This window comes from Apostichopus japonicus, chromosome 3 (genome assembly GCF_037975245.1).
Source record: "Apostichopus japonicus isolate 1M-3 chromosome 3, ASM3797524v1, whole genome shotgun sequence".
Lineage (NCBI taxonomy): Eukaryota > Metazoa > Echinodermata > Holothuroidea > Aspidochirotida > Stichopodidae > Apostichopus > Apostichopus japonicus.
This window is the reverse complement of record NC_092563.1, coordinates 15279141-15294197: the sequence shown is the minus strand read 5'-3', so window position 1 is coordinate 15294197 and position 15057 is coordinate 15279141. Positions and strand designations below refer to the sequence as shown.

Sequence of the window (15057 nt, the reverse complement as noted above, 5' to 3'; positions counted from 1 at the left end):
ATCCGTCTGTCTCAAGGAGAACACTTCAGCCAGAATTATCTCTCATTCATCCCCGTCTTTGATGACGATGACGACCAAAGATGCCTTGGAGTGTCTACGAGCAAAGTATACCTCCTCCACCGGTAAAGCGTATCTGACAAGAATTACAATCTTCCATAAAAAATGACAATGTTCACCCCGAAAAAGGCCTTTTTTTTCTCTCCACATTTTTAGATTTACATCGCTTATGATCCCCTCTGGAGGCCGACCAGCATGCAAGATTTATCGTATGCTGAGAGGAGGAGGTGCAAGTTACAAAAACAACGGCGGCATGATGTCACTGTATGGAAAGAATCTTATATCGCAACAAGCTGGCTACTGTTTGCTACTCTATGTTACATGCGACTTCACATTTCCCAACACCCACCCCCCGTTCCAAACACGACAAAAGCGAGAAAATTTAGAGAAACTGAGATAAAAATTGTGAAACTTGTAAAGCAGGAATGTTTTCTATAACATCTATCCTTCCTCATATTTTCTCTTATTTTTTTATTAGTTTTTTTTGTATTTTATTTTTGTTTTTTATTTTCCCATTTTATTATTATTATTATTTTTTTTTAATGGAAAGTGAGTCGATTCTTGAATCAAATGAATATTTAGGAAGGACATTTGCAGATTGTTTGATCCTTTTGTTTATATGACTCTCATTAGATAGTATCAACTTCAACAAATTCTAAGAGCCTCACAATGGTATTAACAAATTATGTGACCACTGAGTTCTAGCTAATCGGAACAAACCTCCCCCCCCCCCCCACCCTAAAAAATGTGAAAACATGGCCTCAAGTGAAACTGTTTGCAATGCATTTCAAAAGTGTCATTGAAATCATCCATGGGTGCTCTGTTGTTACTTCATCAAGGAAAAAAAAAACAAATTTGGATCAGTTTCAAATACGATGGATTGACATTGCTGATTAGGTCTGGGCTCGTCGGTTTAGCCATTAATCGGGCCAGTTATAGTAACATTAACTGAAGTCAATGAATTTGACTGTGCCATCATCACCATAGCAAATGGTAAAAGCATACAAAAGCCCTGGTGCCCAGAAGAGGCGAGTGCATTGTGTGGACATTTTTATTTTCCTGATAGAATGGAATTTTAGAGGAAGTGTTCATTTGTATTAAACTTTTCATTAATTCATCTTTACTGCCAGAGCTTTTTCTCAGAGAAATATTACTATACATATGGTATGAATGGACCTTTTCTCGACCAGCAATTATTTATTTCATCCAACACAAATCAAACGTTTTTGGAAGAATAAAAGATTAAATTTACCGCTCTAAAAACTGTACGAGTTGATAATTCCCATATCTTTGACTAACGACATTATTTCCACAAATTGTCTTCTGTGATGGCTGAAAGTACGCCACATTGAATACTGTGTTTACTGTCACATTCAGAAATGTTAAAATTAAATGAGATTCATGAATTATTCAAAGACACTTTGCAACAACCTCCAGCTTCTTGTCTGCTTTGGCTGTTTTAAAAGGAAGCCGTCTTTGCGGCATTCGGCTGGATTTACAGTGCTCAGCAGTCGTTCGTTTTAGCATCACGATGACTCATCAAAGATGCAAGATGTATAAATCTTACATCTTTGTATGCACATTTATAGCATTCAGCTTTAGTATTGGATGAGTGAATACTGAAGTGGTGTATATACACCTTTCAGTAATTAAAATTTAAAATAGAGAAAGGAAGAAGGTAGTAAACTATTCAAGAGAAATTGGTACATTTTGCATTTTTTTTTATGTATTGAAGACAAAATTTTGGAACGCTAAAAATTTGTTATTTAGTCACAATACTTTGTAGGGAAAATTCCTGAATGATTTGTATATGAATACTGTCAATCATCATCTCAGCATAAAGATTTCTAATTAATTTATATCCAATGCCAATTACTGTTGACTACATCAGCCATACACACAGTTTACAGGCAACTGTTGACGATACACCTGCAACACATAATTCAATGCAACAGGTGGCTACACCAGCTAGACACAGACTGTTGACTTCACTTGCAACACAGTTAAAGGCAATTGTTGGCTAACAAAAAGCCGCACTCAATTCAAAGGCAACAGTTGACTAAACCATGCAGCCACAGACAGTTCAATGGCAATTGCTGACTACACCTGCCACAAACAGTCCAATGGCAACTGCTGACTATACCTGCCACACACATTCAATGGCACCTGTAGTCTTGTTAAGAACCTAGTATGAACAGCCTAGTGTACCTAGCTTTTTCACAAAGCTATTTCCCGTATCTATTTGCTGTACTGCCCAGAGACCGCCTGCTGCAACGCTTTCGATTGATACTACTGTAGGGTCTTGCACATTTCTCACAATCTATCTTATGTTTCTTTTTGATTTTGGCAGATTTGCTACGTAAAAGTGAAGAAGCCAATCAGGTTATTCAAGCCCTGCCTCCCGCAGTGAACAATCACTTAGTCTTAGATTGCTTTGTACACTGCGAGACGGTTGCTAATTGCTGTGGAAGAAACATGATCTCACATGATACGCAATTTTGTAATAATAATATGAATAAAGATTTTGTGGTTTGCATAAGTTCACGCCCCTCTTTGGAAAAATGTCCAAGACGTTTGTATCAGACCGATCCTCGGGCATGTAAAATACACCAGCCACACACATTCCAATGGCAACTGCTGACTACACCTGCCACAAACATTCCAATGGCAACTTGACTTCACCAGCCACAGTTTAATGGCAACTGCTGACTAAACCTTCCACACACATTCCAATGGCAACTGTTGACTACACAATCCACACAATTTTATGGCAACTGCTGACTACATCTGCCACAAACATTCCAATGGCAACTTGACTACACCAGCCAGTTTAATGGCAACTGTTGACTACATCGGCCACACGGTCAAATGACAACTGTTTACTACACCACCACACACATACAATAGCATGTGCTGACTACACCTGCCACACCCAACTTAAAGGCAACTGTTGGCTGCATTTGCCACATAGTCCAATGGCAACTTGACTACACCAGCCAGTTTAATGGCAACTGTTGACTACATCGGCCACACGGTCAAATGACAACTGTTTACTACACCACCACACACATACAATAGCATGTGCTGACTACACCTGCCACACCCAACTTAAAGGCAACTGTTGGCTGCATTTGCCACATAGTCCAATGGCAACTGTTGACTATACCAGCCACACACAGTTCAATGGCAACTGCTAGCTACAACAGCCCCACATGGTTTAACTGGAACACGTATGTATGAGACCTTTGCAATGGAAACACAATGTATTTACCAGATACTGACTATTTCTTATGAGAGACAGGTGGTGTTGGATTTCCTTAGAGTTTGATACCATATAATTCATTGAAAATTTGCAACTGTGACAAAGCAGGATTCATATTCAGGTGGTTTTCTGGCTAAATGCCAGTGAATTATGCTGTTTGCCATTAGAACAACAAAAACAAGGCACATGAATTTTATCTGTCATTGCAAAATTAATGTTGCTATTTGATAATTCAAGGCAAACGCAGGGTGGAAATTTGGCTCTGTGTTCTTCATAATCGCCAGTAAATATTTTATGCACTGACATTTCTTAAGCATGCAAGTGGCTAAAGATCCTATGATTTAGACAGAACTCATACATCTATAGAGCCAAGCCTCTTAACACTGTGGTGAGACTGACTGATAATTGTGAAGATATATTAAAGAGGTATTAAAAGATACATGAGACAAAAGTTCTGAAGTATAATTAAAAACTGCTTCCATTATACAGTTTGAGATTAATAACAAAACTGTGCAAAGAAAGACACTGATGGTTTGAGAGATTATGAAGAACACAAAGCCAAAAGGTAGCTAATTTAAGCCTGTGATGGCAGCCAATTAGTGACTGTTATCAGGTAATTATTTGTCACGAGCATGCAACCACGCAGTAATTGTCTCCTCAAATTTAGTTGTAATATTAGATACAACTTCCTGACTCTTTGTGTATAATTTATATCTGCAGTGTTTGGATGATATACGGTAACAGTGTCATATTTCATTTCAAATTTCAAATTTAATACTCGTAAGTCTGAAATGTGGTCAGTTAGGAAAGGTGGTATGCAGATACAGTCATATATTATCTCTGGTAAAAAGTCTGAAATATAAGTTATGTTCATGACATAAGAGGGCATGGGGGGGGGGGGCACTATTTCTGATGAAGAATGAGGTGAGTTACATCGTTTTTTTGTGGAATATCACTCAAATCCATACCTGACCATAAAGGAAAAGATAAAATATATAGTACATAAAAGCCTAATCTATATATATATATATATATATATCTATATATATATATATATATATATATATATATATATATATATATATATATATATATATATATATATAACCTTCACTGCTCAACCAAAGGGAGCAGGTAATAAATCAAAATTATACAGTCAAATTTAAAAGCACACTTTAAAGATACAAATATATTTCATATAAATGGACAAGTCCATCTACATCCTGCTTAACCTTTTGACATTGTATAGTTCTAGCCACAATTTTACGTATTTGTGCATCTTTCTAACCAGAAGTGCGTATTCTGACTGTTTGAAGTGCTCTTTTAGCCAGCAGGTTGCGCATCTTGGCGGCATCTGCACGTAGGAACTGTTTCATGTTTCATATGTCAAGCGTGCAACGCACTTCCAACTCTTTCACGTACTGTACGTATATTATTGTGTATGTCAAGTGTACAACGCACTTCCAACCCTTTCACGTACGTATATTATTGTATAAGGGTAGGATACTCTTGATCAGTGTACATTATGAGACTGAGGAGTGTAGGTGGACTTGTCCATCTATATACGAAACAAATCTGTGTCAACAAAATGTGCCTTTAACTTTTACTTAATACTTTTGATTTATATATATATAACACTACCTTCTTTCTTCTTACATCAAAACGACCTCAAACATCTCAAAACAAAACAATTCTACAGGGTAGGAGGAATATAAAACAAAATTGTGCTGAGAGAGATCTAGCTAGAAAGAGAACAAGGTGACTGAGTATGATTGACCAAAAGAAAGACAGGTAAATTCTGTATTTAGATACATACCAACCTTGCAATAGCCAGTACCGCCAGCCACCGCAATCTACCATAGCATAATCCCATACACTAAAACCCACGATTACCTCCAGGGGGACCCCATCGATCCCACCCTACCATCTCATACTATATACAGCACACTTATCTTCACCATATTAAAGCTATGAATAATGTCCACAGTGCCTCTTTCATGGGTTCCTTCAACAACAGACTCGGGTAGGTGCCTCCAAGAATTCCTACATCCCAACAGGCAGTATAGCTATCACTCCCATCCACCTTCCACCCCTCCTCCCTGGCCTCCCACATCCCCCCCTCCCCTTCCCCAATAAAGATAACTGTTACTCTGATATACCCTTTGTAAGGTGATTACATATAAGGATAGAATAATAATTACTACATTAATTAACACTATATATTATAGCTCTACATATGCAAACAACACATGCTGTCATAAAGACCCTTTTGCAATATGAAAAGAAGAAAAAACTAAATGTATACATATCAAGAAAGTCCAAAACGAGTGAAGAAAACAAAAAAAGAAACATTTTTTTAGCGTGAAGTAATAGTGAGGTGCATTTAAGAGATCACCTAATCAACGTGACGGTTTTCCAAAAAAAAAAAAAGCAAATAAGATGGCTACAAGATATGTGCTATAAAAAATAAACTTTCTGTTTTTGGTAGCAGCAGGCGACATTGAGCCACGTACAGTATCGTTGATATGATATCGTTAATAGTGCTCACTTTTATACCACTACTTGAAGGGCCTATGTAGTACCCTGCCATGTAAATATAATATAAGAGGAATTATGGATCAGCTACGTGGTGCTGCAGGTGGCTGTGCAATAGAAAGATATATATCTATGAGAAAGGAGTGAGAGAGAGGCAGGAAGGAAAGGAAGAGAGAAAGGGATGGAGAGAGAGAAACATAACACCAAGCAAGGACATAACATTATGAAATCACTCTTACTGTTGTCAAATGAGAAATTTATCCCTGTTAGTAGATGTCTTGCACCTGTGCAAAATAAGAAACCATGCCGAAAAAAGGAAAAAAAAAAGACATGACAGATTTGTTATTGAAAACAAAATGATTAAAAAGGACGGGGGAAGGGGATGGATATTAAAGGGGTGTGGGGGTTATTAAAAGGATGGGGGGTTCAAGGGGTAGGGGAGGGATAAGAGGAGGGTAGGGTAATCAACTCAAACCTCGTCAGCTCAAAGTATTAGTTTCAAATCAAACCCGTGCTTGCTTCCTCAGATTTTCAGTTTGCTTCAAAAGAAATGTAACCAACTGTTGACATATTCATTAAGTTACTATCATTACTTTTTATTTTTGGTATTCTCTCTGTTTTATTGTTTAATATTCTTCTCATGTGTTTGCACACTGCTTTAGCATATACTAGCAGGTACTACAAGACAAAATCAACCAGCCAATCTAGCGATCTATTACGAAGAAACTCTACTCCCCCGAGACTGATAAACAATAGTGGATGGTGTTCCAACAAGCTTTTCTTGCCTATATTACTGCCAACATACAAATCTGCCAAAGCTTTCTACAGGCTGAAAACAACGAACCCACAATACGCTGACATGATGGCAGAATATAATATATGCTGCACTTTCTTTTCCGTTTATTCTATTTTGACTGCCTAAAGTGTCACCATAGCAACAAATCAAACAGACAACAACAGTTTATTCGAAGAGGGTTAACCTGATTAACTGAGGTCTACGATACTTGTCATCAAAACAAGAAAGAGAGAAAATAAGAGAATGGAAACAAGATTTTGAGATGAGATATTAACATCTGTCACAGCGTCAATGACTAGTAACAAAGTGAAAATTCTACCATGTAGGGTAAACAAGTCAGTTTTTAGCTCTGTCAAATTTGAAGATATTTTCCTGACTTTGAAGAAATGATTTCTGCACCGCATAGAGGAAGAAAAAGTTGTTGTGAATAGTCAGTGATCCATGTTGTCTTTAAAGCGGATTTTTGCGTTTTCAATTTTATTATTACGTTGTTTAAAATTATGGAAAGTATTTTTAACCCAAAATATTTTGTCACAGAGATTGCGATTGAAAACTTTGAGTAGAGAAACATACTGCTGATGATTTATCATTCACAGCAAGTTCAAATGGAGGGGGGGGGGGGTGGAGGGGGTATGGAGGTTATGGGAAAAAGAAGGAGTGGGTTCCATTAAAGGGATGAAATGCACATAAAATTCTTAGTATAATGCATACAATATGGAATGAAAATCAATCCTTAAAGAAAGCCATACAATATTTCCATGTTCCATGGATTTCAGATTTGACTGTGATAAATATCACTATATTAATGGTACTTCAAATAGTAGACTTAAAATGTCCAAACAATGGCTATGTTTGAAGCTCAAATAAAACATGGAAAATTCAATAAAAATTCAACAAATTCCCCAGGCACTAAACAAATCTCCTTTTTCTCCAGGGCCTGATAAGAAAGATGAGATCTACCCCTAAATTTTTCAAACAAAAGTATTGTGTCTCATCTATGAAAGGTGAAATGTTTTATTTTTTATTTTTCTTATTCCTTACGTTTTGGCGTCTGTCAATTCATATCAATTCCTTCACCCCCCAAAACGACACTAAAAAGTACTGCAATATAAGCTCTTTGAAGGATTAAGTGTGACTCATCGCTCCCATACGTGAGCGCTGTGGATCAACGCGGTCAGGAAGATTGGACTGATCCATTCTGTTGCGGGTTTTTTTTATATTGCTGTGACGCAAACTATTGCATTCTCAATGTATATGGGAATTTGGGTGAAAAAACTACCAATAAATGTGTTTTTAAACTAATTTTGAGTTCTTAACAGTACAATAACAAATTTTAATACAATTACACATAAACGATTAAACAGTGCGTAGTTACAGTCCCCTATACTAGGCGCTACCACGTGGGCGTCTTCAATAGCGTCTCTCGAGGTTGGGCTAGAAGGTCGATATTTTCTAACGAAGACTCTCATTTGTTACCCCTAGGTCCGATTGAAAACTTGAACCAATCACAATAATTTTTATATGTACAGAATCTGTCACTCATTTGTAATGCACATTCAATTTAGACAAAGAGGAGGGCCAGTGTTATAGTGACGCAATTGAACTTTCAAAAATGGGAGTTTCAAAAGCCACACGACGCTACATGTTGCCATGTGTGTTTTACGTGTGACTTTTGGTTTTCAAAAGTTACGTATTTTTACATTTTTTAACCCCCAAAGTCCGATTGTGCCATGCTAAATAGAAACTAGGAAACAACAGAGATATGAAGAGATTTATTCCACCTTTCTAAAGATGTTTTAGACAAAGTGTAATGAAATGAGGAAAGAACTGTTATCAGTGAAGAAAAACATGGCCTAACAGTAAGTCAACGAGGGCTGTGGGTAGTAACTGTCGTTACTCTCCACCGCTGCACAATGAAGAGCGCTAAGGAATTGATATGTGAGAGACATAAAACTACAACCCTTACAGTGCTTTATTGCCATTACTTTCCATAACATCAAGGCTAAATGTATATTTTTGGAAGGCTTAATGTGTGTTTGGCAGAAATGGCGAGCCTAGCTGCAAGGAAACATTTTACGGACTGCTACCTTGTATGATCGCTATAATATGTATAGAAACTTGAAAGAATCTCACTTTGTCTTCTTGGGACTTGAAAAATAATTCATGATATAACATAATAACGACTACATAAACGCAATTTATAAAAACCAAATTGCAATAATCCATATTAATCAATTAAAGCTTTTCTATATATATATATATATATATATATATATATATATATATATATATATATATATATTCATACATCTTTACATCTATATATATGTATAGAATTGAAAACATATATATAGCTATAAACTATAAAAAAAAAAAAAAAATACAAACCAAACAAATTAAACCTTTGGCTGGAATGTATAATGTTGTTAAATTTGAACTGTTTATAGAGCATCCTATAGACCAGACTTCAAACTTCAAGCTGTATTTTACTGGCTGAATGCCAGCTAGAAATCTTGTTTTCTTTTAGCCGTTCGATGTTTTAAGCACGGGCATGTTTTGGCAAGTGGCTAAAAATTTGACAAAATTCTAGGCCTGCAGAACTATGACATGTATACTAAGAATATAATATATGGTCTATCCCTGCTGAGAATTGTCGTAACAATTTCATAACTACATTGTGCTTTGTACAAGATACGCACAAGTAACCAGCCAAACGATCCGTAACAATGTTATGAAATACATCTGGAAAAGAGCAACAAAATTTGTGGCTCGAACTAGATTCTAACATCCGGTTCGTATTCCTGTGAGGTCAGTCACTTTGAATCAAGTTTTGTTTATATGTTTTCAGTCAGTTGGATTCATTGTTCATTTACCTAAATCTTGTTGTTCATACGAGGCTTAAAAAAGAACATGTTTTGGTTAATTCATTAGTAGTTGTAAAAACAGTTGATTTACATTACACATTTAGGCCAACATGTAAGAGGGGATGTCAACAACTATTAAGCCCTCAAGTAGCATACTAGAGATTTTATCATAATTTGAAGTTGATTATCTTGAAAAAATGAATAAATATAGAAACATTTACCAACATTAACTTTTCGCCCTTTACTCTTAGACTTCGAACATAAATCAAGACTTAATAATTCTGTTTAATATCACCATTTCACTAAATACATTTGTGAGTATTTTAATACATAAACTTGATATATTAGGTCTGTAAGGCGCTCAGTAAAGTTCATTCAACATTCACAAGAGGGTTTAGTAAAAACTGTCTGCAAGTAAAAAATTTTACAAAAGTGCATCATAATATTGCCTGTTGCCAAATAAGACATTTAAAAGTCTTTCATGCCAAACATTTATTGCAACAGGGCTCACACAAATCCAAAGAAATCTAACAAACATATACCTCAGACCCACTGGCCCTCTACCTACACCAGCCTCGTCTCCACTTCTCCCCCCCCCCCAAACACCTCCCAACTTCCCTCAGGCCCCATGCAACCACATACAGGTAGTGGTAGTTATAAATGTAGTGTGCATTAACTTTTAACAACACCACACACAGGCCATTCAAGATTGTTTCTGACAATGTCTTCAAATTCATACCTGAATATTTACATACTATCTACTTTCTATCGATCCATCATTAATCAAATTAAACAAAAGGTCAATCATATACATATATATATATATATATATACACCAATAGAAAAATGTACATTAGAATTTAGAAACTATTCATCAACCAAAGAAGAAAAAAAACCGAACTAAATCAAATTTATTGCAGGCATTGCAAAATGAAGGTCACCCACCCATGCTTAAATAGATTAAAATATATCGTTTTTGACAACAAATGTATATCGACTATATCGCGCAAAAAACAATACTATTTTAGCTGTCTATTCTTTCTCATCAATTTGCACGAATATCGAAATTCTCGCAGTCCTAGATCTTCTGTCACCCATCATATTATAAAGCAATTACACGTACCTACCAAATCTATTTCATCGTACAATTTAGAACTAGCTGTTGCTCGCCTACGTGCACGCGTTTACATTTTTTTTTTACATGCTGACATGCCGTTCACTGCTTAGGAAGTCTCATATCCCCTACGAAAAAAACGTTCTATCTCGGTCTCTCTACGGGATTTCAGATCTTTCGAGAAAAATTGACGACAGAACAAACAGATCGCAAATTGTCGAGGGGAGATTTATTTTGAACAAACAGGTCAGGCCTTGGTATCTCAAGTGCCCAACTTCAAATCTTGATGATCAATTTGGATGTTGGCTTTTCATTGAACAACCGTAACGGCTAAAGATGGTCGACAGATTGCTGCCGAGCCGAACTGATTTAGGGATGAAATTTTTACCTGTGTTGTGTTTGGGTCATAAATTTTGTCGTGCACTGAAAGGGTATATCCATTTAAACGTTACTTCTCCTGCATATGTACTACCATGAAAATGTTATGATCAAAATATATAATGAGTGACCTTACAGCCGATAGTTTTACGACTGAAAAATTAGGGTGAATGATTAAATAAACATTGAAGATAATATGAATGAGACTTCAAATCAAAATGACCATCAAACTGCCCGAGTACTGCTTCTTTATGCATGAGATCAAGCTGGGCTTGAAGTCTAAGAGATTCCACTATTAACAGATCATGCAAGTTTATATGCATTTTATTACATAATTTATAATCAAAGACAGTAGAATTTAGTTCCTTGGCAAAATAAATAATAATAATCGTAATTTATGAATTTATAGGAATTTCCTCTGCTTAACTTCAACTGGTCTCAAATTGATGAAAGTAGGTAGCTCAAAGTATAGGATTAATTTTCATTATTATAACATCACATCGAGCTTAAACTGTATATTGTAACTGTGGATAGGGTTACCATTACCCCCAGATACCTGCAGTCCACGGGGCGGATACAGGATTTTAAAATGGAGGAGGTGCAGCCCAAGGGGTTGTTGAAGATTGCTCCAACCCCCCACCCCAAAGAAAAATTAATTTTAGAAGTGAAATAGTGATGCATTTTGAGACCTATAAATTAGGTCTGCACACAAGGCTGTGCATAACTACTTTAAATGTCTTGTATGAGTTGGAAGGAGCTATGTAGGGGGTGATCTTCTACCTCATACCCCTCTCCCTCCTCCCTCCCCCAAATCCATACCAGGTGGATTCGCAATATTTATAAAAGATGGCAGATTTTTTGGTAGTTCTGACAAAGTGGTGTTAAATAGTTAAATACAATGGAAAAATGTTATTGAATGTGATTCAGTCTTTTTTTTTGTCTAACAGTAAAAGTCCTGTTAATTACTTTTCTGATCTTAAAAGATGAGCAGATTTTTTGGTAGTTCTGACAAAGTGGTGTTAAATACAATGGAAAAACAATCTTGAATGTGAATTAGTCTTTTTTTTTGGTGTTTAACAGTGAATTCCCTGTAAAATAACTTTTCTTATCTTAAAAGATGAGCAGCTTGTTCAAAGACACATCAGCTCTCAAAGAAAGAATGAAATGCATTGTAAATTATGTATATTTAATACCTCCCAAAAGATCTCAAAGTAGGAACAACTATGATTTTTTTCTTCTCCAAAACTGCAAAAATATTGCATGACAAAATGGAGCCCTTCATGTTCAAACGTAATCTTGAAAAAAAAAAAAATTCTGGATGTGTTGTTAGAATCTTCAGCATAGGGAAATAATTCATACCATTGGTTGATATTTCTTCTTTCAAAACAAATCAAAAGTTGAAAAGCAACTCTTGCCTGGAAAAGTCGAAAAACCTTATGCTATCATGCAGAGACATTGAAAATTAATAATAAAACAGAAGTATGTACAATTTGATACACTGGTCAGCAAAAACATATATTTCTCCAAAAATTTGTTTCTCAATGAAGAAAAATCTAGATATTTATTTCCTTCCCCCAACATCCATTTTCTGCCCCCCACCCCCCCCACCACCCCCACCCCACACCAAATCCTCTCTCCCAACTTTCATTAGCACCTTACACTACATACACCTCATTATAAAGAATGCAATCAATTTGTTTTCCTTCATTCATTTCTTTTTTTAATTTCATCACAATTACTTAGAATGATCGGATCAGACAAAAAGAAAATGAAAGGAAAGGTATGCACTTTCACCCCTCCCTCCCACTCCTCCCGACCCACCTGGGAATTGCGAATTGCGAGCTATATAAATATATTTATATATACATATAAATATGCAATGCTGCGATGTACAATAATTGGATTTTGTGACAGTCTATGCATAACAAGTGTTTAACTGATGGATAATATCATACCTTTCTCAGGAAGTGTTGCTAGTAGTTCTTTTGTATACATTTTACATTTCAGTGACTCCTGACGGGCTTCAGATGCTGGACCTCCTGCGGCCTCCGCCTTACCCTTAGCATAGGCTCCTCTAAAATGTTTATCAGATGTGAAAAAAAGAAGAAGACAAAGAAGAAAAGAATGCAATTGTAGTACTATCAAATAAATTAACAGATTTCAATTTCAAAGATAGATTCGTAAGAAAAGAGGAAAATAAAATAAATACAGCTAGTATTTGATTAAGATAAATATTTAATTTCAAAAAGAAATCAAGTATGGGGGTACTGTATATTGATTGAAAAGTTGTCTTCATGTTTCAGTTTTCCAAAATATTAGACACAAGTATAACAAATCTTTATTATTCAGAGGCTGTTTGATCACAAACACACACACCCCCACGCAGTATTTTCAGTTGCCGTGACACATGGCTACTGTAAGAATGTGTACCATATTTCACCAGCATCACAACCAAGAAGAAACACTGGAGTTTATATTGGTGTATCCCTAGCAACAACATATCCAAATAGCACTTAAAATGTCAGAGAGTTGCTTTAATACTGACAAGTATAACAACATTAATATTTTTCAATAAATATGGTCACAGTTTTTTATAAGAGAAATAAGTGTCATTGAATCCATTTATTAATCATTATGTATTTACAACTGGAAGATACTTACTAACCTCTATCAAATGTTTTGACAGAATGTAAGAAGAATAAAGGGATCAGGTACTAAACAGTATCACACAGTACACAACAAATTGTGGTGCATTTGTTATCCTTTTACCTGAGATCCCCCCTTCCCCCTTCCCTCTCACATTGTCATTCCCTATAGAAGAAGGCTATCTTTTTCATATTCATTTATAAGGACATTTATTACATGTCCCTAACCACAAAACAACAACATGACGACAAAAAAAGTGAGAAATAAGAAATTCTGTCCAGCCAAATCAACATCATGAAATCATTTTCTATTTCTGTGACAATATAAAAATAAATGTAAGTACACAATTTAGTAAAACCTGAATACAGCTTGATCTGCAACATTTCTGCAAAAAAAAATAGATTCCTTCTGTACGTAGATGGCTGGGTGCAGCATTGAAAATGCTCATTCTCACACTCTTTTTCAATCCTTTACCGGAAGGTGTTTTTATTTATATATATTTTTATTACACAGCTTGGGCTGTAATGTCCAACAAGCCAAAAGCTAAAAAGAAGAAAAAAAGAAACTGACGTCATCTGCCATGCTTACACAAATGCCAAACAAGCAGTTAACTACCGTCTATTAGCCCGTTGATTAGATTTCTGCCTTTAATAAAAGCAACGAAAAGAGTCTTCCTCCGTATCCCCCTTTAACAGACCGAATGTAGGTCTCGAGCACTAGCATAGCTTCATGTCAGACTAATTGCCCCAGTGATCTGTACACAAGCTGTTTTAGAGAAGCAAATTACATTACATCGCCATCACTCCCTCAAATTGATCTTCGGCTCATCTGTGTTCAACATATTGAACCGGTTAATGAGAGAGTAGCTGAGTTTCTCCCTCCGTCACAGTCGACGACGACAGTTAACACCAGAATGCACTATAGCCCCTGCATGTGTCGTATGGACTATGAACTGTACAGTACAGTACGTATCAGCACTGTTCTGCTGTAGTACGTATGGGAGGAATATAGCAGCACTTTTTCTTTTACTTTCTTATCAAAACTAAGTGACTGTGTTGAGTTTTGACAGAAACTTCAGTATATATATATATATATATATATATATATATTTCAATGTGAATTAGCAGCAATTACGAAATCTCTTTTTAAATGACTTATTTGTTAGGAGAATTAACATGCACTTTGGAATACTAACAATAGATTATCAGTATTGGCAGGTATCCCTTTTTTTCTCTAAACATTGCTAAATTCCAAAGTTGCTAAATTCAAATTGCTACATTCAAATTCATTGCTAAATTCAAATTCAAACATTGCTAAACTCAAAAGTTCCGTAAGTATTTTTTTATTTTGAAATTCCGGCCGGTGGCCCCAAGGAGATTTGTTGAAATGAAGAGGAGTTTCAAAT

General features: G+C 35.8%; 1 protein-coding gene across 5 annotated transcripts in view; it reads right to left on the bottom strand.

The window, feature by feature from the left end:
* The window catches only part of LOC139964560 (junctophilin-2-like), a 73736-nt gene that overhangs the window by 12360 nt on the left and 46319 nt on the right, over positions 1–15057 (bottom strand). For 4 of the 5 annotated variants that reach the window (XM_071966241.1, XM_071966249.1, XM_071966257.1 and 1 more), the window contains exons 4-5: positions 12962–13080; positions 6094–6138 (exon numbers count right to left, since the gene is read on the bottom strand). In XM_071966241.1, the coding sequence (XP_071822342.1) occupies positions 6094–6138; positions 12962–13080 (164 nt within the window). The remainder of the gene's footprint in view (positions 1–6093; positions 6139–12961; positions 13081–15057) is intronic. The other variant, XM_071966276.1, reaches the window with a different exon arrangement.